Source organism: Myotis nattereri (assembly GCF_964212035.1).
Source record: "Myotis nattereri genome assembly, chromosome: 12".
Taxonomy (NCBI): domain Eukaryota; kingdom Metazoa; phylum Chordata; class Mammalia; order Chiroptera; family Vespertilionidae; genus Myotis; species Myotis nattereri.
The window spans coordinates 32,147,266-32,171,519 of NC_138087.1; the positions used below are offsets into that span (position 1 = coordinate 32,147,266).

General features: G+C 39.6%; 1 protein-coding gene across 1 annotated transcript in view; it reads left to right on the forward strand.

Moving 5' to 3' along the window:
* The window catches only part of PTPRD (protein tyrosine phosphatase receptor type D), a 2,145,631-nt gene that overhangs the window by 2,063,278 nt on the left and 58,099 nt on the right, over nucleotides 1–24,254 (forward strand). Inside the window, exons 33-34 of the mRNA XM_081103407.1 lie at nucleotides 5,975–6,098; nucleotides 20,629–20,804. Of these exons, the coding sequence (XP_080959533.1) occupies nucleotides 5,975–6,098; nucleotides 20,629–20,804 (300 nt within the window). The remainder of the gene's footprint in view (nucleotides 1–5,974; nucleotides 6,099–20,628; nucleotides 20,805–24,254) is intronic.

Below are 24,254 nucleotides of genomic sequence, written 5' to 3' on the forward strand. Positions count from 1 at the left end.
CAGAGAACAATTGAAAGGCATGTGTGAAACACTCAAGGAACCTTCTCCAGTTTGGCTATAGATGAAGCACAGATGGCAGTTAGGCACTCAGACTTGAAAAACAGAATGCCAGGTCCTCAAACCTGGCTTCCTCCACCTACTAGCTTTTGACCATGAGAGAGTGATGGTCATACCCCACACTGGGAATCGAGCCCAAAACCTAATCTACAGAATTTTTATAATAACTACTTCCAGGGTTTTTGTAAGATAAAATGAGTTGACTCATGTGAAGCACACACAGCAAAAAAAGCCACAGTAAATGTTATATATGTTAATTGTTATAATTATTGGATGTAAATGTTTATTAATCTTTTAAATCTTTTTATCGAGAATACAATGAAAGATTACAAAGCCATCAGTTATGTGTAGCTTTTTCCCCACTTATCTATTTGAAGACAAACTTCTAGTTGATTAAAAACAACAACAACAAAACCATGAATTAGAACTTGTGAATTATCACCTTAAAGACTACATAAATACAGAGTATTTGGTTTTAGCAAGTGTCAACTCGAAATTTTCCCTCTTTTAAGTAACAGAGAGGTTTTCTTTCTATTTGGTATGTTTTCCCCTGTATAAGGCAAACCTATTGCTATTAAGGTGAAGATTATTGTTAACATTAGAATGATTCAGTCAACAGCTATGGGAGGAGGGAAGGGTGTGTGTGTGTGTGTGTGTGTGTGTGTGTGTCGTGCCAAGTGGCCATGTGTGCAGATAGGGAAGTGATGTTAAATGGTTTGGAATCTTGGTAAAGTTTTAGATGCTCCATAGTGTTCATTGAGCACCTACCTTTCAAGGGCCTTGTCGATTGACTGGAAAAACAAAGGTAAATCTTAGGAATAGCATTCCTGTTTATAAATTCTGTAACAATTTCATGTATAAATTTCATATAGTATTTTTTAAAAAGGTCATCAATCAACTACTGGTTGAAAAAAAATATCCAGTGTGCTTTATTTCCAACTCGTAAAATTCCCCTCAGTGGAGGCTAATGAAGACCCGGCCAAGATTCCTGCTCTAGAACTTTGGGTGAAATGCTAAGAAGGAGGGAATAACCTGCCAAAAGTTGTTTGGATAAATAGAGCCAGAAGGATGAGCAGAGGTACCTGAGAATCAAGCTCAGGGAAACCCAATACCAACAGCAGGAAGAAGTTGACTCCATTAGAAACAAAGGGACTTATTTCAAAATTTTTAATAATATTGGAGTAGCCTCATTTAACTTTATAATAGAAAGATATCTAGACATAATGGGCCAGTCAAAAATACAACATTGAAGTGGAAGTCAGCTTCTCTGTCACTTCAGAGCTGTGTTGATCTTTCTCTATGTTGGTCTTTTAATTTTTCTTAAGGAGGATCTCAGTAAGAAAAGCCAGAAAACAAAGAGGAAAAGCAATTGTGTCATCACCAGCACTAAGAAAACCCTAGACAGTGGGTTTTGAGAATTAGGGTCTTATTCATCCATGATATCTTTGCCTCATTAACATGGATAATTGAAATTTGATTTTGCTCAACCAGGTTTTTTTTTCCTGAAAATACAAGATCTTATACTTTACCTACTAGTAATTCATTTTTCTTTACTGAGTTTACTCCTCTCAGCATTCTTACAAACTCCAAAATGATGACCTGTGTTGTGTGTTGTTAAATGTTCAGTCAGATGGATAGATACAGATGGATGAGTATGTGTTGCACAAAGATAAGTCAGCATTATTTAATCAATGTTTGTTTGATCCATGTGAAATGAGTATCAATGTAAGCTGCACCCCATCTGTTTTATCATCCATGTGAAGCCAACCTCATTTTTAAAACTTGATTTCTTATGTAACTGCCCCAGAATGACACAGGATGACCAGTTGGGAGCCAACGGCATTCGGACTAGTGAGATAAAGGAGGGTAGTTACGTTTGGGTATTTCGTATGTGGGGCTTCTCCTTTCAATAGTGAAGTGGCATCATGGCTTGGTGATTACCAGCTGTTAGTCATCAGCTGGGCTTTGACATGATGCAAATATGGGGTTGAAGGTCAATGTATGATTCTAGATCATATAGTGCCTCCATAGAGAAGGCTTTGAGTAAAGTTTATTGAATTAATGTTTATTTACTTCAATCTCCTTGTCTGCAAAATGGAGAAACAACAGCACCTATCTCATAATCCTATCTAATAAAGAGGCAATATGCAAATTGACCATCACTCCAACACACAAGATGGCTGCCCCCATGTGGACAGAAGATGACCCCCACAAGATGGCCAGCAGTGGAGGGCAGTTGTGGGCGATCAGAACAGCAAGGGAGGGCAGTTATGGGTGACCTGGCCATCAGAGGAGGGAAGTTGGGGGTGACCAGGTCTGCAGGGGAGGGCAGTTGGGGGAGACCAGGCCATCAGGGGAGGGCAGTTAGGGGCAATCGGGCTGGCAGGGGAGAGCAGTTAGGGGTGACCAGGCTGGCAGGGGAGGGCAGTTAGGGGCAATCGGGCCGTCAGGAGAGCAGTTAGGCATCGATCAGGTTGGCAGGGGAGTGGTGAGGGGCAATCAGGCAGGCAGGCAGGCGAGCGTTTGGGAGCCAGCAGTCCTGGACTATAAGAGGGATGTCTGACTGCCTGTTTAGGCCCAATCCCACCGGGCCTAAATGGGCAGTCAGAAATCCCTTGAGGGGTCCCAGATTGGAGAGGGTACAGGCTGGGCTGAGGGGGACACACACACACACACACACACACACACACACACACACACCCTGTGCATGAATTTCTTGTACCAGGCCTCTAGTATTTGTGAAAATTAAACAGCCTACTGGATGTAGAGCATAATGACCAGGCAGCTATTATTATAATGATCCTGTAACTTACAGGTCTTTTCCTGGGCCATATTTTAAGCATAAGCATATTAACATATGTGATGTATAACTCATGTTTCCATTACCAGTTTTTAAACTCTTAATCTAAAATGAAAAAGCCAAAATGAGAGGTAACAAGCATTGATTTGGGATCAAATAATTACAATTTGGGGAAACATAGTTTCTGAGGCAGACACTCAGATAGTGTCCTGATTAGAGAGAGAAGGCAAGGGCTTTTTATCAGGAAAGGAAAGGAACAATTGCATGAAAAGAGAGCCCATAATCATTACTCCTTGTGATCAGGATGCCTGATTTCCTGCTGACGTTACAAACACTGGTTTGTAAAACAGTGGTGTTAGGACGAGTCCAAAGATTTAGGAACCAGTACGTACAAGGAAGCTCCTCTGGAACTGGCTGCTCTGGTTCCATTTTAAAATGGCTCCACTTGTGTCAACTTTCACAAACTCTTCCATGCAGCTATCAAATCATGCTGATGGCTGAGAATATGTGGCAAGAGTAGAAATGGACAAGACTTTAACAGTGTCTTTGAGTGGATAGATGCAATTTCATTGGTCTAATTAAATTTATGCCATTTTCCATGTGTGAATGATCATAGTCTGAGTAACTAGGCCATCAGACAGAGTAACATCTTCCACCAAAAGACTGTACCTCAGTGAGATTAGGGGCTTCTTAGTATAGTCTAGAGCAGTGGTTCTCAACCTTCCTAATGCCGCGACCCTTTAATACAGTTCTTCATGTTGTGGTGACCCCCAATTTCATTGTTACAAATTGAATATAATTAAAGCATAGTGATTAATCACAAAAACAATATGTAATTATATGTGTGTTTTCCAATGGTCTTAGGCGACCCCTGTGAAAGGGTCATTCGACCGCCAAAGGGGTTGCGACCCACAGGTTGAGAACTGCTGTTCTAGAGAATAATGTGCAAGAAGCTTATGTGCTGAGTAATGCTCATCAGTATAATGACAGTGGTAGTTATAATATCCAGATCATATATTTAATTACTAAGCCATATGCTAATGAGTGTAAAAATATTAAAGTGAGTACACTGTACAATGCAGTTTCCACAATCTGTTCTCTAGCTCCCATGTTATATGGAGGAATTACTCCATGATTTCCCTTGATGAGCTTTTCTCAAAAAATTTATTCATTAATTCAATTAATTTTTAAAAAATCATTTGTCAAACCATGTATTGAGCCATCTTTGTAGAGGCAAGTATAGTGATAATGTATAGGTAGGACTATGGCTGAGAACTTCAGAATGTAGGCTGTAGGTCATCCAGAGGCAGTGGGAGTTTTTAAACAGGGACTTAACCTGCCCGGGGTTTTGCTTAAGAAAGACCACTTGGCATGAGAGATTAGAGGAGATATTCTAAGTAGACATCAGATGCTGAAGTACTGGATGTGGGGACTGAATTGAGAAATGTTTAAATCTGTTCTTGGTCGCTGAATGGAGCTATGTGAGAGTTCAAGGTTGACTTGAAGGCGTCCACCGAGACAACACTCTGCTCCCTTTAGCTCCTGGAATACTGGGGAGTACATTCTGCAGAGAGATGATGAGTTTCCTTGGAAGAAACAACTAGAAAGACCCCTAATTACACTATTCTTTAGACTCGAAGGCATAGATGATTATTTTGCTGAATACTGTTTAATGATCGACTAGTTTATATATAGATTAGCATAGGCTAAGAAAGGAAAAGGGGGTTAAATCCTCCATAAATTAGAGGCTGCAATCTGTACTGCTCAGAATGTTAGCATGTTTAGAGGCTATTTGTGACTGTTAATAGGCTTGACTTTTTACACTGGTGAGTTTTATCATCATGCTGAACTCTGTCCCTTTAATATAAAATGTATGCGTCTTTAATTTTGTAACACCCATTGGATATGCCTTACTTTCGAATTCTAATATGTACACATAAAAGAATGGAAAATACCCTGCATCAAAAATGACTGCTAAAAATTCTATCAACATAACATATTATCTTTACTTTTTAAAAATTTCACCTGTACATAAACTTAATTTAGCATTACTTGTTTCTGAAAACTTGATTTTGATCATTTAAAATCATGTTTATGCAATTACTAAACTCATGTTTCCATATACCATGAAATTATAAGTATAAAAAAGTCAGTTTCTTATGATAAAAGAAAATATGTTTTGATTTACATAATATTGCAGGAAAATAAAAGGTTTCCCAAGATGTTATCACCAAAGCCTGGATTCAGTTTCAAAATCATTGTTTTACTTTATGTATGAAAAGCAATATATTATATTATATCAGCAATATTAATTTTAATTTTGAATAAGTGGTTGAACTAAGGCATTAAGGAAATGCACTAAAAATCAGAACAAGTAAGTTTAAAGGATAAAATGAAGCAAATGTTATAAACATGATAACACATAATGAACAATAGGAAACACAATTTAAATAGAAAAGCAATTAGATTCTATCTGCACTGGTTTACAAATTAATATTCTAAAATGATTAATTTAACTAACCTGCCTTCTCTACTGTTGCTCTTAACTGTTTGAATTGTACAAATTGCCTTGTGATATTGGCCGTAATGTGTTGCAGAGAAATAGACAAAATTTTAAGTTGCCGTCAAGATGTAAGCCTGTAGGTGAAGAAAGAACAGGAAAGCTGTGCCCAGTGAAGCCAGTGAAAAACCACTCAATTTAAAAATTGAGATTAGTCCAGATAGGAAAGAATAGGGCAGAGCAAACAAGATAAAATAATGCTCACAGAACTGGAAGGAATATCGAACCAAGGTAACTTGTAAACTACAGCAGCAGAGAGGAAAAATGGAAAAGTAAAATAATAATAATAAAACCTGCCTTTCCAATATTAACAGAACATCTGTATTGATTTTCTTTTTCATCTGAATCAATGTTGGTAACTACCCCGTGTTTTACACTGATTAATCATCTCATGTGACTCTGGGTATATCGGTGCTCAGCTTCACAGCCAGGGCCATCTTGAGGAAGCGTGGCTTCAGAGTTTTCTTTTCAAAATCGTGTTTGTTACTTGTGATAAATGCCTATATTCCACTGATATTCAGTATTGATTTTGTGTGTGTGCTGTTTTTCTTTTAAAGTCAATTGACCCTGGCCAGCAATTCACATGGGAACATTCAAACTTGGAAGTAAACAAACCAAAGAATAGATATGCAAACGTAATCGCCTATGATCATTCCCGGGTCCTCCTATCAGCAATAGAAGGTAAGGAAATACTGACATTATGTACATGTTTATTTTCATGGGTTTAAGGATGTGCATGAAAATATAGCTTTAACTAGGCATTGAGCCGTTTATAAAAATAGTTATTTAAGATTTAGCCAACGCTGGTGCTCACTTTTTTTTCTCATAAAAATATACCTACGATATACATGCACATGCACATACATACATACACATACACACACTAGCCCACCATCCTATAACAGAAGAGCATCCCTCAGGACCTCTCTGCCTCCAGCTTACATGAAATACTTGATTATGTAGTTGATAGTCCTAAGGGAAGCAATTTTGGGTTGCCCATTTACTGAGGGTGACTGGTGGTTAGGAGTAAAAAGATGATTGTTAGAAGATGCTCAGTAACTGTTACTTAAAAATGGGCAAGTGAGTTGTTAGTTTGTAAATAAATGTGGATAGCCACTAGGGACAGTTGAAAGGTTTAGGGTTGGTGGTGATGTGATTAATACAAAGTAAGCACATTGGAGATGTCTGGTACACCTCATTTGTGGCCAGCTTGATAATCTCACAGTCGTGGTACATTTCAGAGGGAATGATGGTTCCTGAAAGATGAGACTTGCTCTTTAAATATGCCTAACTTCTTTTAAGGACTCATGAGGGAAATATTTTCCATTCCTCCCTTACTAATACTAAAACCCCCTCACGTGGTGTTTCTAAAGCAATTAGAAGCTCACGTTCAGCACTCGGCTTTGTTGTTCTTCGTGGCGGCGGTGGCACATTGGACTGCTGTCCTCGGAAAACAGTGCACAGTCCCTTAAACCGTCCTTGTCTTAGCAGCTACCTGCTTCGCCCAGTGCCCTGTGCCGCGTGCATCCTCGCTGGCACCCAGAGAGGCACTGTAGCCTTTTCGCACTTGAGAGTTTCCTGCTCACCCTCTTCACGTTTTTACAAAACGTTAAATAACACCAGCTTCAGACCCAGTCCTTTTGAGAACCTTACAGTTCAGACATTGTCATCGATAGTTATTCAAGTATCTTTCCCTTTTCTCTGCTTCCGAAATCTGTGATGACCACCCTTTATCTCCTAACTCTGAACAAGTCCTACCTGCCTCCTTCGTACCCAGAGTTGATCTGAAAATGAGACTCTGTTTACAAGCTTTCCCAGTAAGCGCCAAGGCAACCATTCCATTTATTTCCTGTTTGGGGGGAACAAGGACAATCCTTCAGCATTTCAGCAAGCCCTACCTACTGTCCCTTTCCTCAGGATGGTGTTATGTGGCACAAATATATTTTAAAATTCTCAAAGTTTTACTTTTGATGTTGGAAAAATGTCACCTTTCTGAGGCAACGGAAGATACTTGGTGTTCAAGACAGCCTTTTTCTGTGCTGAAAAAAAAATTGATCAGGTGTATCAAAGTTTCACCAGTGCTGCTTTCAGCAGAGTAGTGTCAAATGGGTAACTGCTTCTCTCAAATCCTGGTTAGCAACTGTAATTGAGGTGATTCACATATAGGTTTCACATTTTATCTCTACATTTTCCCCATTTTAAAATGTAAAAAAGAGTAGCATTTTTTTTTTTTTGTCTCAAGTCTCTCATATGATCGCCATGGTAAAATGAGAAACTAAACCAAGGCACAAATAGAGAAACCTTTTTTTTTTCATTATTGAAGCAAGATAAAGTATAGAAATAAAATAAATGGGTGTAAATTGAGAATGCATTTGGCTTGGTCTTGACCGAAGAACTTGTCAGTCTGCCTTTGCTGTGTTGTATCATTGTTTTCACTCAGAATCAGGTCAGTCGATACTACATGTCCCTGTACTTTTGCCGACTTTGTCATTGTTTTCCTTAGCCTGTTATTTCCTACCATCTTCACAGTGGTGTATGTAAAACAACAGCAACACAGGACTATCCCTCCATGTGCCTTTTTAATGATAGCTGGAAACTCTGTACATTTCATTCCTATGATATTTTTACAGTAAAAAAGCCAAAACACTGGAATCAGACTAAAACCTGCCTTTTTATAACTCTGTGCCACAAATACACCCTAAATCTAGAGCTGACCTAGAAACCAAATATCTTTCCATTTTAACTCTTATGCAAAAGGTTAGAAGCATTTAATTGAAGTTTATGGGCTATACCGAGAGCTTTAATCTAGATTACAACCATGAACAGCATTTTTATCTTAGACTAAGCCCCATATTTAAGGGGCCAAGCCATCATCTTATTTCTTAAGCACAAGATGCTGCCACCTGGAACCACAGAACCACTCGCTGAGGCTTTACTATAAAGGGAGCTTGGATAGCACAAAGCCAGATTTTTCAAGTGAGTTAAAATGTTAAGTGACTTCATGCACAATTATAACGTGTCTGTTTTGTGTGCTTAAAGGTTTTGGTGAAGATTTTATTTTATGCACTAGAGGTCCGGTGCACAAAATTCATGGGGGGTGGGGGAGTGTCCCTCAGCCCAGCCTGCACCCTCTCCAATCTAGGAGCCCTCGGGAAATGTCCAACTGCCGGTTTAGGCCCGATCCCACAGGACAACCGGCAGTTGGACATCCCTCTCACAATCCAGGACTGCTGGCTCCCAACTGCTCGCCTGCCTGCCTGCCTGATTGCCCCTAACCCAGTGGTTCTCAACCTTCTGGCCCTTTAAATACAGTTCCTCATGTTGTGACCCAACCATAAAATTATTTTCATTGCTACTTCATAACTGTAATGTTGCTACTGTTATGAATCGTAATGTAAATATCTGATATGCAGGATGGTCTTAGGCAACCCCTGTGAAAGGTCGTTTGACCGCCAAAGGGGTCGCGACCCACAGGTTGAGAACCGCTGCACCTAACCACTTTCTTGCCAGCCTGATCAGTGCCTAACTGCTCCCCTGCCAGCCTCATTGCCCCCAACTGCCCTCCCCTGATGGCCTGATCGCCCAAAACTGCCCTCCCCTCCCAGCCATCTTGTAGAGGCCATCTTGTGCGAGGGTGTGATGGTCAATTTGCATATTACCTCTTTATTATATAGGATTCTTGTTGTTCTCTCAGAGGTCCTGGTCACTGTCTTCACATTACTTTGCAGAGTTATTTGACAGACATTAAAGAAAGGAGTGGAAGTTGCCATAGTGATCTGTATTGCCTTTATCTTTGCTTAATAGTACTAAACATTACACAACTGTCATTGAAACACAACTGTCCTTGAAAGATGGCAGGGGAAAATTTTAAAAATCAGGAATTCTGTGTGGGCACCAATGTGCTTACTGAACTCCTTGAAAATAGTGACACATTATGACATGGTTCCAAATTATGCTAACTTTATTTATGCTGGGGAAAATGCAGAGTAAATTCAAGAGTGTCCAAATTACAAAATGCTTACATTTTTTGAGTTTTAGGTTATGCAATATGGGAACAAAATTGAATTTTTGACCAATCCAGTTACCATTGGAGTTCCCTCCATGATTAAGCAATTTTTAAGAGAAAATAGTAATTCCTGAAGAAGAGAGGTGAACAGATTTAATTTAATGATTTAAGTGTGGCAAATAAAGACTAAATAGGAACTAATATGTATATGTGCACAAGATAATGTGTAGCAACATGCCTAATCTTCTAGAATCCAAAGTATTCCAGAAAGTAGACAAGAGAAAATGGAAGCTCAGAGAGAATATTGGTGCTGAGTCGCACAGTGTATCAGTAATATAGCCCAAATTAGAATCGAACTCTTGTGAGCCCTTGACCCCGGCTTCCTCAGCCACATCACTCACTCTGCTTTCCTACTAACACAGGTTGTGACTGTGATTAAGTAACTTAGCCTGGATCCAAACGCCCAGCCTTAACTTCTGGCCTAAAAATCCATTTGATCATTGGGCATTAACCTGTGGATGGCACAGATATTACACTTTAACATTTCACTTCCTACTCATGGCATAACTAATCTGAGGCAATGACACAATGTAGGGAACCACCTGTGATGCAAATGGACCAGTCCTACAATTGCAGAAGATTACATGTTTCTATCCCTAGCTCATCCCAGGGGTGATCTACTGACCTCAAATATCTTTTTCTGTATCTACAACTTCTTATAAACCAATGAATATCAATTAATGTGACACATTACTTATTGTAATGCCTCCTAAATATCAAAAATTCAATCTGATTATTACATTCCTAGATAAAGGGGGTTTTGGTTTTTCCTTCTAATATACAATTTACTGCTGCTTGTCTTATATTTCTGTTAGTAGAATTATAATTAACATTTCAATTTAAAAGCCATATTGACGTGGAATTTTTTGAATTGTTGGCCATGTCTAAATATAAAGCAAAACTTAAAATGCTACTTTTTAATTCAACAACAAAGACAAAAGGTTATAGATATGATCAGCTGGATACCTACTAAGTGGCAGGTACCATGCCATAGAGTTGATATACTGTACTCAAAAACATGTATAGATTATATCTATAGTATTCAGAACAGCCTCAAAAGCTAGCTGTGATCATTCAGTTTTATAGATGGGGAAACTGAAGCTACAAACTTAAGTAGCTTATTCCTAATTAATAACTAGTAAGTGGCAGAGCCAACATTCTAATATGTGAGTCATTTGGGCCCAAGACTGCTGTTCTTTCCAATAGGCCGATCACACCTATAGCTGCCTTTGCAGTCGTAAGGGTAGAGCCTATCCATGCCATACCAAATTCAAGAACATTGCCTTTGTGCTGGAAAGACTGCCTAGGAGTTTTGAAATACACATTTTGAAACACTTATGGTAGAAATCTTAAGAGCTAGAGGCCTTCAATTGTGTTCTTAAACTCCAGTCAAAGTAAATTTTTCCAAAGAATAGATGACGTATAAATAGCTTTCAGGTGGGTTTTTTGTTTAATATTACTTTTTAAGGTATATTAGGAAGAGATTGAATAAGAAGGCAGAAGACTGAAAACTAAATCTCAGTCTGAGCAGCTGTGTGACCTTGGGCATGTCACTTAGTACAATTAACACTGGGCCTTTGGGGGAGCTGGCTCCTTTTGAGAATCTAATGAACATTTACAATCCCACCGGAAAACAAAAGGCACCCACACACTTTACACCAGTTTCATGGAGTTTATGGACACACAGGCCCTTTGCAGGTCTACTCTGCAATTTAGGAACCCTTGCCTGGTTGTCTTTTGTTCTATTTTCTCATAAAATGAGGATTCTTCCTGCCATTCTTAAAATCCTGAAAGTTGATTCCAAATCCAGAGATGAATAGATTAATAATATGAATAGTAAAATGAATAGTAAATCTTGGACTTTAAGAAATTAGTTCTTTGGAGGGAAAACAGACAAATACTTAAGCCAGAGGGTTTACTCCAGATAGAATTATTGTCTGGTGCGGTGTGTCTCTGCTACCAAGCTAGGTTTAAATGGTTTTGTCTGCAAGAGTTAGAAATGGCAAAGCATCAACCACGTTATGTCTTATGCATTCTTTAACACTAGTGCTTGTTAATCTGATTAAAAAAAGCTTTGTTTATGTTTTTCTCTAGTTTGGGGATATATAGTTAAAGTTCCAAAACATAAATCTATTTCTTTACTTCACCTCTTTAAAGGGTATATTCCTATAAGGGCCCGTATGCTTCTCAAGAACTTCTTTCCTATGAAAGCATCCTAGGCTCTGCGTCGTTCTGAAGAGCTTGATGAGAGACGTTACTGTGCCCCGGGTCCCTCATCTGTGCAGCAGTAGGCTTAAAATAGTACCGATCTCCTGAAATTATTAGGATCTAATGAATTAATGCGTGTAAAGCATTTAGAGGAGTGCTTGGCATACAGACAATGCCTGACAAATCTTGGGAACTATTAAAATTATCATTGCTGTATTATGAATTTTATTGCTACTATCACTGAGTCCTTTTATCCTCAGATGGAATTTCTTTTGTATGTGATCTATGGAAAAATTAATACCATCCAAATGAGAAAGCTGCATAGATTTGGAGTACTCTGTGAAGCAAAAGAAAATATTGGTACTTGATAAATGAAAACCAGACCCATAATAGCATTACAGATTTCAGCAGGGGGAAGAATGTGTTCTTTTAAATGGAAATCCGAGATATATCATCTGCTACTTGATTTGCATAATAGGAGCAATTCCAAAAAATCCAACTGTAAATAGTATAGATGATGTTACAACAACTTGATTATTTGTGAGATGGGCCATTTAGCACCTTTAAAGTGAGAAAGTGGCTCACAGGGAATCATGGCCCCTTCGATAAATCTAATTTTAAAAAGGAAAGAGAGAAAACCACTGCTGTTCCCCTGTACTGTCGCTTCACCATTTGCCACCACACCGAGCCCTGTGTTTGTAAGTTGTGTCCTAGCCTCCCTTCTGCAGAGTGTTCTGTGCTGAGTGACTGGCTACTCATTTAACATGTTCTCCAGTTTCACAGGGAACTCATGCTGTGCATCCTTTTTTTTTCTCCCAGGCTGTATCTAGTAGCCTGATATTTTTTCAATAAGTAAGAGCAAAACCAACCCAGAAAAATAAGTTAATGATATTTTAGTGAATACAAATGTTTGATGTTCAAGCTCCACATGAAACTCTAACATCAAAGAATTTAAATTATTTTCCCCAATAAAGAATTCTTTTTAACAGCTGTCATGTGCAATTTCCCAAGTCAGCTCACTAAATATGATCCCTTTGCTTCCCTTTAGAATCTATTCCTCTCCTTTCTTTTCATCTACCTACCTCCCCAGCTACCTATTTTCTATTTTTCCTGTTAGCCTGTGCACTAGTGAATAGTTCGTGGACACCTGTTGTTTATTATTTTTGCCCTAGAAATTCTGCTTAAACTGAAATTGACTGGAATATATGCCCCATCTGAAATAAAAGGGGTAAAAATTATTTTCCCCCTAATTCTCATCCAATTATTGGTTGAGTTTATTTTTCTCATATTGTTCAGAACATCAATCATTGATTCAATAGTTTCCTTAACATTTTTCAGTCTTTCCTTTTCAAGTTAATTGTTTACAGGCATGACATAGTTTAATCCGTTTATTTCAGTGATGTTTTTTTTAAATACGTAAAAGCATCTTTCTCTTTAAGGAGCAGTGCACAGATGAATTTTTCTAGCTTAATTAGTCTTAAATAGAAAGCAAGATCCGACTTAGCCTTTGGAAACTGGGAACCATTTCCCAAGATGCTTACAGCCTGAGTAAAGACAATTGTGAGCAGTTTAAGTAGCACCTCTCTCCTGCATGCAGCCCGGGCCTTGGTGTGGGATCTGTGTGGCTCCGACCTCAGCCCGTACCTGTCCCATTTCTTACCTGAAAGAGAGAATAAGCATTTTTAAGAGATGGCTGGTTGTGTTGGCTTTTTTCTTTACTCTTGTTTTCAGGAAGCTAATCGAACAGTAAATCAGAAAGCTCTACGAGTTTTTTATCTCCATTTTTCTTTAGTTCAGTTATTGGGATTTTTAAAATTTTTATTGTGCACCTATGCAGACTGCACTTCATTACTCTGAGGGTGTAGAGAAACCCACAGCTCTGAGGCTGTGGTTGGTGTGACTTCATTGTTAGAATAAAGGCACAGGTTGTACATTGCTGGGAAGATATAAAATAATTATTTTTTGTCCTCTCCATTGATTTTTTTTAAAAAAAATATATATATATAGAAAGAGGCCTTTCAGATTTGGAATTACTTTCCATCAGGATGTTTAGGAATTAATAGGTCTGTTTCATTTCTGTTTATTATATCGATCTTAAGAATAGCTAATACCCAGCAGTATATTAGCAGTTTCAAATATATAGACGCAGCTGGTTCTCACCGAGGTGTTGGGTGAGGCCAGGATGATAATGCTGCTGTGATATTAGGATACATGTGATACATGAGGAGACGCGGGCTCTGCGAGTTTCCTCCGTGCAGACAGAGCTTCTGTCATCACACCCCTTGCTGGACCTGGCACCTCACTGCGGCGTGAAGCCCTGTAATAATTACAAAAGCCTGACGTGGCTGAGAAGGTGTTCGGTGCCGGCCCTCGGTCTGCTTTATCTCATGCCAGAGGGCTCCCCAGCTACAAAAGTAGTGCGGATGCATCCCCAACACTTGTAGCTAATCTTGGAATACATTCAAAGACAATTCAATTGCCCACATCCTTCCCTGGGGACACTGTGGTAACCCAGCCACTCCGCAGTGCAGACATAGAGAAAAACCATGGAGGGAACACAGGTGGATGCAGGGTTCATACACTGGAAGTTGCTCACTCCCCCATGAATATTCACCGAGATGAGCTGCAGAGCCCGTAGAGCCAGGCACACTTCTGAAAACCTTGCCCTGGGTACTATAGAAACGGAGGGTGATTTGCCAAACTGAGGTTCCATCTGGGGATGTCATGGCAGATGATGCACTGTGCCTTGGTGAGAAGCATTGGTTTTCTAAGGCAAAGAAAGTCCTTCATTTTGCTCTTCCTGCTACAGCCGTGGGTGGCCGCCACGGTGCTAGTGAAGGGGAAAGAAAGCCTGTAGTCTTGGAATTAAATAAATGTATCCATAGTAAGTTTTATTAGGTTTCATTTTTCCATTCTCCTCTAGTTTGCTGCTGTGAGCAAACAAAGTAAGATTTTTTTTTTCTGCATTGTGAATTGTAAAAATTTCAATCTAGGCCTTGACCGACAGTTCACTGTTGTTCGGTGGGGTTTTATTTGTTTGTTTGTTTATTTGTTTGTTTATGGTTTGCGCACTGAAGGGGACATTATTTACTGAATAAAAGGTAGCTTTTAATACATTTTTTAATTTAATGGAACCAATATAAAAAAAAAGAATCATGGAACTCATGTGGGGGGAAAATTAGCCTTTGTGCTTTATTTGAACTTGAGTACTTCGGTCTTACAACAGGGAATAAACTAGTTTATCAAAACCAACTTATTTTTGACGCAAACTTTACTAAGGATTTGTAGAAGTGAAAGAAAATAACTGTAGCTGGGGTTTGATGCCACGCTGAGTTGGAGTAAAGTCAACCACTCAGCTGAAGGCTCATCGCCAGCTCTGCAGAGCAGGCCCTTAACTAGCGTTGTTTTCTGCTAATGTGGATGTGATATCCTAGGAACTTACCTCTTGTCTATATCAATTAGCCTGTGGTCATTGGTTCTGTTATATATTGTTTTGCTTAAGCATGCAGAACCTATGGAAGAGGATGGGTGAGGCTTATAGCCATGTAGCAACGTGTCCCCAGGAGCCATGGATGGACCTCTGCCTTTCCTCCAGCGCTGCCTTATTCTCACCTCAGGAGAGCTCTTTCCCTGAACAGACCACCTACTAGCCTAGTCCCACCACCTTCTCTTGTTTTTGAATTTGTTTTGTACCCACCAGATTCTAATCAAAATTGAAAACACCAGACACACACACACACACACACACACACACACACCGCATCTGAGCACATCAGAGGTAGAAGCAATAGAAATCAGCTTGAAAGAGAATGTTCCTACCTAATCTGAAAGACACAAAGCCTCTATTCATCTTAAAATAACTTCACAGAGATTTCCAAATCCAAGAAGGCTAAGAATACTACCGGGAGACATCTTATTTTAGAACTCAAAAGGACTTGAGGGAATCAATTTGTGCAACATGCCTTGTTTAGCAGATAAGCAATCAACGGTCTGGACAAGTTGAACAGCTGCCCAAATGGCAAAGAGCAAACTGCCAGTGGCCCAGGCAGGAGTCCCGTTTCCTAGTCAAGTTCTCTAAATTTTTAGCAAATGCTTAGTGTCCCAAGGCTTCAAAAGGCACACAGGACTTCCTTACAGTGACAAGTAATACAAAAGTAGATGCATTCTCCTTATGATTACCTAATTTCACATCGATAGAATAATTCATATATTATTTTTAGTCTCTTTTCCAATTAACATCGGGGCATAAGGCCTTATTATAAAACATATAATTTTAAATACTCCTCAGCAAGAGAAATCTTTTCTTAAAAAATTATCTACTGACTTGAAAAATCAGATGCAAAGCAAGTTGGTTTGCTTTTTTGGGTTTTTTCTGTTTTGTTTGTTTTTAGTAGATCCACTTGGTTCAATTGGCCCTCCTCAAGTAAATAGACAAAAGAAAACCTTATTTTAACCCAGTCATGACAAAACAATTCATATAGTATATTCTTTAACATTGTCAAATGTTTTCAAGGTCTTAAAGCCTTTTTTTGGTAATTATTCATCACAAATATTCTTTTGGGCAGAATAGCTTCGTTTCACCAAGGCTTCCTCCCCTTCTGTTACTATTCAAACACATGTAGGAACAAAGTCAGGGAGCCCTGTTCTATTCATCCCAACCTTAGATGAAGAAGAAGAGTGAGCCCCTTGCATTTTGAACTCGCGATAACATTTTCCGAGTTCTGCAGGCAGTTAAAAGAAGAGTGGGTCTCAAAGTCCATGCCCCGGCTAATTTTTCCACAGAGAGCTATAACCAGCAATCCCCAGCAAATAAAAGGGGAGCCTTTAACTGGCCGAATTCTGTTGGAATAGCTGTTTGCTGTGGCTTGTTATGCATTGAGAATATAGAAGCCCAACTCTACTAATCTTTCACCTCATCACGACCTTTGTTAGTCTTAGAGACTTGAGTTTTACAGCTCCAAGTTTAGTTTATCTGAGACACAAAGGCCCAATATAAAACATATAAGTAATATTTTTAAGCACCACAAGATAGAATAGTTCATTAACTGATGAAATAACTTGCAACACAGGAATGGGGTATACTGGTGTAATATGAATCCAAGATCTAGCCTCCACTTTCTCACTCGCAAGATGAGAATGATAAGCATGACTGGTGTTGGAACTGTTTACATGACTATTAATTGGAGAGTACACGTAAAACAATACATGGGAATTTATTAAATTTATAAGTATAATAAACCTATGGATTCCTAGGAAAGATCAACTTTTAGACCCAAGTTATTCTTGAGCAACGACATTAATACTGACTTTAAGCAACAGTAACAGTACTAAGATTTTTCCAAAAAGACAAGCAGCATTATCATAGTATTGAACAGAGGTCTCCTTCACTCCAAGAAATAAAATTAACCAGCTAATTTATAATAATTTGGTATTCTTTCAGTACTCTATTATAATTTAGGTTTCTATCTATCATAGCCCCGGAGGAATTACAATTAATTTTCACACACTTCTCTTAGATTAGAAGTGCACTCTTATTAGTGTTGCATTAGCAGATGCAAATCATTGTCCAGATAAGGCAGGGGACTGAAAATTAAATAAATAAATGTGCGTGACTCGGAGAAGATCACCCCAAAACGATGCAAGCACTTTGCAGACCCAGCCTCCCGGCGGAAACCTCACAATCAGTAGCTACTGAAGAAGCATTTCACGGCTCCCACTCGGAAAGCCAGTCTGTGGAGCTCCCTTCCCGCTGCCCCCCAGCAGGCCAGGGTTGGTTGAAAACTTTTTCAGAATGTGGTGCGTTGAAAACGAAGGCCTCGTCGACTTAAAACCACGCTGCTTTGTAGCTTCCGCTTCCAATCTGGAGTTCACATTTTTAGAAGGGCAAGCCACCACCCTTTCGAAAATCTTTTTTCATTCATCTTTCCACACAGCCTGTTACGTTGGGTTGCATGAATGTAGGCCACATTAGATCTGCGAGCGTCTAGAGAACAAAGCCCTCTCTCACTTCTCCACGTTGCAAAGGACATGGAGAGAGAACTTACATGGAACGTCGTTTTGCCCAAGTGGGTTAAGGGATTTGCGGGAGGATGCTTTCATTGCAGGTGCAACCTCCTTAGAGAAACGGGTCCAAACGGAAGAGGCGCCTCAGCATTCTTTCAGGATGCAAACATTAGCCTAGTAATTACCTCTACCAACTGCTGAAATGTTGTTTTTCATTCTCTTCTTTTCAAAATGTCAAGTCCCAAATTCATAAAGCATTTGGTGAGACGGTATTGATCCCTGGTGCCTCGGAGTTTTCAGGCAGAAGTTTTGTATTTTTATTTCTGGGAAGTGCAATCATTATGCAGTAGCAACCCACTCACCCTAAAAATTAATAGTAACTTATTATTCCAACTTGAGCAGTAGGTCTGAAAACAGCTCCCTGCCTCATCACTCAATGTTGGACCGGCGTGGTTCCCTGGCTTTAGATCTGAGTCTCGTGCCCATCACCCCCTGTCCTCAGCACCGTCGTTCAAACACAGCTGTGATCCTTGGTGAAGACGGCATGGCCGTGTCCGGCTGATGTGTTTTCTGAGTCATTAACCCGGATTTCTCCATTTTGAATTTTGGAAAAAAGTTTTGAGTAATGTTCGCAGCTGAGTGAGGGCCGTAGCCGAACACCTTTTTATGAGTTTTTAAACGTTACTAACTGCTACATTAAAAATTTCGAAAGTGGGCTTTTCCTGTGTTATAGATTTAGTGTTGCCTCAGAAACAAATATTGTGGACATGTAGATGTGTTGCCTCCCAGTAGCTGTAACCTGAGGACTTTATTTAAACTGTCCTTTGAATCTAATTTCGTGTCAGGGAGGAATAGGATCTTTATCAACAAAGGGCTGCCAGAATCCCAACTGTTTCTTGAGTGGCTGTAATAGATGAATAATGTTACAACCAACTGAGCAAAAGCCTTTTTGCTCAAAAGGCTTTTCACTGATGCCGGTGGTATTCTACATCCATGTGTTCCTCTCGAAGCTCAGTGGTTTCCATCTGACTTTCATTACTTTTCTTGAGAGGATCAGTTTTACAACTGGAGTCAGAAAATCACTCAAAGTAATTGAAAGTGGCAATCAGTGAAATATAATAATTTTAGCTTGGGAACAGCATATGTTTCATTATAAAGAAAATATTTTTTCCACAAACCCAAGACCCATGTTTTCCCAGAGCAAAAAAGGAACCATGTGCACGTTCTGACACTGCCTCCCATGTCACGGTTATATCACTGGAAAGTGCTCATCCCCCGCCAGGAGTGGCAACTTGTTACCTCCCGAGGAAATCTATTCCCTTTCTGATTATATTAAAATTTAAAATTCTAATTTAAATTTCTTTATTATATTGGAGATAAACTCCACATCCCTGCAGTTATATCCTTCAGAGTTGAAAAACGTGGGTTTCAACAGAGTAAACCTGAACCTCTCTTCAGATACACATGGGCAGATCTTACCCCCAACCCTTGCCCTTGCCTTTGCCAAGTTGTACTGTATATTCCTTTCTTATATGGAATAGATTTCATCTTCTTAATCACTCTGGCCACTCTCCCTGGAAGAAGTGCAAACTTGCCCATATTTCTCTTAAAGGCATTATTCTGAGGGAAAATTAGACTTTCAGTCAGAATATCTGCATTAAATTATAGCTCTGCTACTTATTAAATGTCGTACACTGGAGAAAATTATTTACTCTTTTTGTCATTAGGAATAGCACAGTTGAATAAGAGACATGATCTGGAGGTCAAAATGGGCAATAAACAAGCCAACAAACAAATGTGTAATTACAGTTTGTAATATATAATGTATTACAATTGCCAAGGGAGTCAGAATTGCCAAGGGAGTCCTGTGGTCCCGAGGTGCAAAGGGCAGGCCTTCTGAGATGGAGGCGAACATTTTACAATGGGAAGGAGACAGGGTGTGTTCCAGGGTGTGGGATGGCTCTACAGTAAGAGAGCATTGTTTTCTCAAATGAAGCAGAGTCTAGAGTTTAGAAGCTTAGAATGTGAAGGGAATGAGATTAGTCTGGAGAAGGGCAGAGCCTTGTAGCCATTGTTGAGCATGTGAATTTTATTTGAAGTGTACAGGGAAGCCATGGTTGGGTTTGCAGAAGAGATGTTACAGTGTCTGAATTATGCCTTTAAAAATTGCTCTCATGCTAGATGGAGAACAGACTGCAAAGGATAAAAGTAGAAGTGGGACAACCAATTAGGAGGCAACTGTCATAATCCAAAGAGAGGTTCATGTGATACAACAACCCCATGAGGTTTAAACGAGAAGCAATACTCTGCAGAGGTTAGGACAAAGTCATAGCAGACTGCCTATCTATAATTAAACCAGACTCCACCAACTCCAGCAAGTTTTCAAATGTTGTGCATCTCAGTTTAATCTTCTGTGAAAGGAAGATCATCACAGGACTCGCTTTATAGAGTTGTTGTGAGGATTAAATGAGTTCCCTGTTTGTGAAATCTGCAGTGAATTTTTCACCATTACGACATGCTGTATCACATTTTTCAGTCCCAGGCATTATTTCATTTAGTTTTTGTCTGGGAAAGAGGAAGAGAATGAGTGAGGAATGTGACCAGATAATTGTTTATTCTCCTTTACAAGCTCTGTTTTACTCATGCAATGGAAAAAGACAATGTGAGAAAAGGCATTCTGTGGACACTCGGTCGTGTTGTTCTTTCTTTGGTAGTCCCCCTTGTCATTTTATAAAGACCTAACAACTCAAACATTGCATTTGTTTAATTCTCTTAGACCGGTTTTGAATCTTGCTTAGAACCCAAATTCTGATACATCACTGTGAGTCCTCTAGAGCAGTGTGGAACAGCAATGGACAATGCCATTAGGCTGTCTCCCAGGTTATTTCCTCTTGTGATACGCTCACTTAGTTGAATAACATTCCTCCTTTACAGGCATCCCAGGAAGTGACTATGTGAATGCCAACTACATAGATGGTTACAGGAAGCAAAACGCCTACATTGCAACACAGGGATCTCTCCCTGAAACATTCGGGGACTTTTGGAGAATGATATGGGAGCAACGGAGTGCCACAGTTGTCATGATGACAAAACTAGAAGAACGATCCAGGGTAAGAATAAATATCTGCCTCTTCCCTCTGAAAAATCTTCCCTTAGATACTCCCAATGTTGCATATTTTATTCTGTTCGGAATCCAACCTTAAGCTCTGACCTTCTGACTGACCTTATTGTGAATGGGCATCAACAACTCTGACCCAACCATTCCTCAACACTTCTGAGTCTTTCAAAAGTGAAATTCTTTCATGTTACAATGTGTGCGATCCCTAAAACAAACAAAAAATTATTACTCAAAGAAGTAGATTACTTGGTTAGGGAAAATAGTTATTAGCTTGCACTAACTCTTTCAAAAACATTCATCGAACACACAGACTTTGGGGGAGAATTTCACCAAAATCTACTTCCCAGTATTTTTAACTTTTCGTTTCCCAGAATCTGAAGCATAAGATCTAAAATCATGTGACACAGGCTCTTATTTAAATTATTCAAATTGTGTAAATTAACTCAGGGAAGCCAGAAAAATAAACGTGTAGAGGGTATTTTGCTAGTTTAGCCTTCTCCAAAATGAGAAGATTTTAATAATATAGTCATTGCTTATAAGGTCCAAGGAAGGAGTTGCAGCCATCATATGGATCTAATATTATGGTACATAGCACGTTAGTTAAATGCTGCTGATTTGCGAAACCAAAACATAATGGGTAAGCCATATTCCCAGGAAAATAAGCAGATATTGTAGCCAACTGATGAAAGTCAATACTATTTTTTTTTTAAAGTCAATCTTTAAATCTTAAGAATTTAATGAAGTCTCTGAAAAATCGCTGAAGAGGACAGTACCTCTCGCTGAAGAGCGGGACATGCGGGGGGAGAGTTTGAAACCACCATGGAGAGGCCTCTCAGAGTGGTCACAGCAGCCCCCAGTGGATATGCAGAAGGAAGCCAAGCCCCACCTCCCCATTTGCTGTGTGATAGCTGAGACTTTCCAGATGGTCCAAGCGCAGTTCACGGCAGCTTCTCTCAGCCTCGGTCTGTATGTGACAGAAGAGGTGAAAGCTGCCACGAGGATTTCTAAGGAAAAAGCTCAGACTTAGGAAAATACAAAAAGTCCCAGCTGTTACCTTACAGATAAGGAGTGGAGCAGTAAAAAGAGATGTTTCACAACAGGTTGTGCAAAACTAAAAAAAAAAAAAAAATCAGATCTTTTTACAGCATGTGGATTCTATAGACAAATTGAAATATTGTCTGAAATGAATTTAGATAAAAAATTGTTATGACTCTGAAGACAAGTATCTTTACATGCTAATGCCAAAAGATATAAATGGACCTATTATTGATTTGTACTTAGGGTACCCCTTATACCACAAGCCCTTTCTTTAACAACAACCCCCTACCCCAGTGGTCGGCAAACTGCGGCTCGTGAGCCACATGCGGCTCTTTGGCCCCTTGAGTGTGGTCAGGAAGTTTCAATCGCACTGTACTTGCGCGCCCGCATGTGGTATTTTGTGGAAGAGCCACACTCAAGGGGCCACAGTTTGCCAACCACTGCCCTACCCAAATGATTCTTGAATAAACCTGTTAATAATTATAGCAGTGTCAAACACATATTAGGTATATTCCTATTTCTCAACCACCCTCTGAGATATATACTACCATGATCTCCACTTTATATATGAGTAAACTCTGGCTAGAACATTCCAGAAGGTCACCCAAGGTCATTTAGCTACCAGGGCAGTATTAGGAATTGAAGACACAGTCTGAATCCAGAACACACGTGCTTTACCGTTGGTCCATGCTGCCTGGTAACACTTCTGTGAAGCTGAGACAGCTAAACGCTTCTACTTTGGCATGCATGTAAATCCAACCTACCGGACCACTCTGCTGGGAGAGACCGGCTGGTAACAAGCAGTCATTTGCAAAAGCTGTTTTCAGTAAAACACACATTTTATCTTGACACTGCAGGCTTTCATTAAACTATGCACAGAAACTTGTTTTGAAATAACCAAATGAAATTCTTCCCCTTTTCTCCCTAATTGCTTCTAATAATAAAGTTAGTTCTCACTGGCCCCTCTGCCACGGCGGCATCTGATGGTAATGAGCAGTTCTTGACGGAAGGCATTGTGACTTCAATACCTGCGGTTTATCTTTATGTTGCAGGCTACTCCCCCCACCCCCCACCTTAGACAGAGGAACTTATTTGGAAGTCACTAAAGGAACCTCTGTTTCCCTCCCTTCATTAATTACTCTTTGCTCTTGCAAGTTAGCTTTCTCTTTGTTAAATGGCCTAAAGGAGGCCAATTAAAATGCTGTCTTGTGATTTTTATTCTGTGGTGATTCAGCCTGTCCCCAAACTTGTGATGACCTGCATAAGCCAATACTGAGGAATTCCAACCCTTATCAATCTGCTCATAGCAATGAGCCCTGATCCCTAAAGCACCAAAGACCTTTGTTCTCTAGCCTGGAACACTTGAGAATAAATGACCAAATGCAACAGAGAGATCTGGTGCCCCAAATTATGTCACCTGTTCTTCCATCTTTCTCCTTCACATCCATCCACCTCACCTTTTCCCTATGAAGTGTCTTCTTCACCTAAAGTCTTAGGGAGAAAGGGCTAGGCATTCCTGGGTTCTCAAACAAGACCTTGGATTGAGTTTCACTGTAAAAACAATGTTGTATAGTGGTTGGTTGTTGCTGAAATATATAGCTCCATACTTGAGGAACTTTGTGGCTTATGTGGCTGGCCTGAAGTCTCAATGAATTCTCAATTCCCAGCAGCCAGCTTCAAAGCAGACGTTTAAACTACTTTGGCTTTAGTTAGGAATTGCCTGTAGTCTCCCTCATAAATGGAGGTGGTCCGGGTAGTTTAAATGAATCGCCTCTCCAAGGGCTGAAACCTAAAAGTTTCTTATTTTGATTAAGGCTCAGGTTCTTGAAATAATATTCATCTCCTTGGTACATGGGGGAAAGTGTGTGAGTGTGTGTGTGTGTCTAAACACTTATGTGTATTACAAGTATGTAGGAATACGTGTTGACTGGAGATTTGGGGTGGGGAAGAGAGAAGAAAAGGAAAGGGAAGAGAGGATAACAATGTTACACAAGACTCTGGGACATCACCGTCAGAGAAAGGGGAAGCTGCAAGACAGTTCCAAGTAGGGCTGTCTCACAGTTAAATGTCTAGGTTTAGATTAAGATTCTAGTGCTTATTCGCTATGTAATAATGAGCAATTTACTAGAGTTCTCAAAGTCTCATTTCTCCTTTTTGACTTGCATGGAAGGATTTCTGTGGGTATTGACTGAGAAAAAGAATGTGACAAGATGGCTCAATGACTCTCAACTATTATTATTTGGTTTGAGAGAGAGAAGTTGGAGGCTTTACCATTACAACTTTATTTCCTCCTAAAGCTGTCTTCCAAATAATTAAATTTTTTTGTTTCCAAATGAAATGAGTTTGATTTTCTGTGATTGACAGTGAATCCTGACCAAGTTCATAGAGTCACTGCACATGGCGG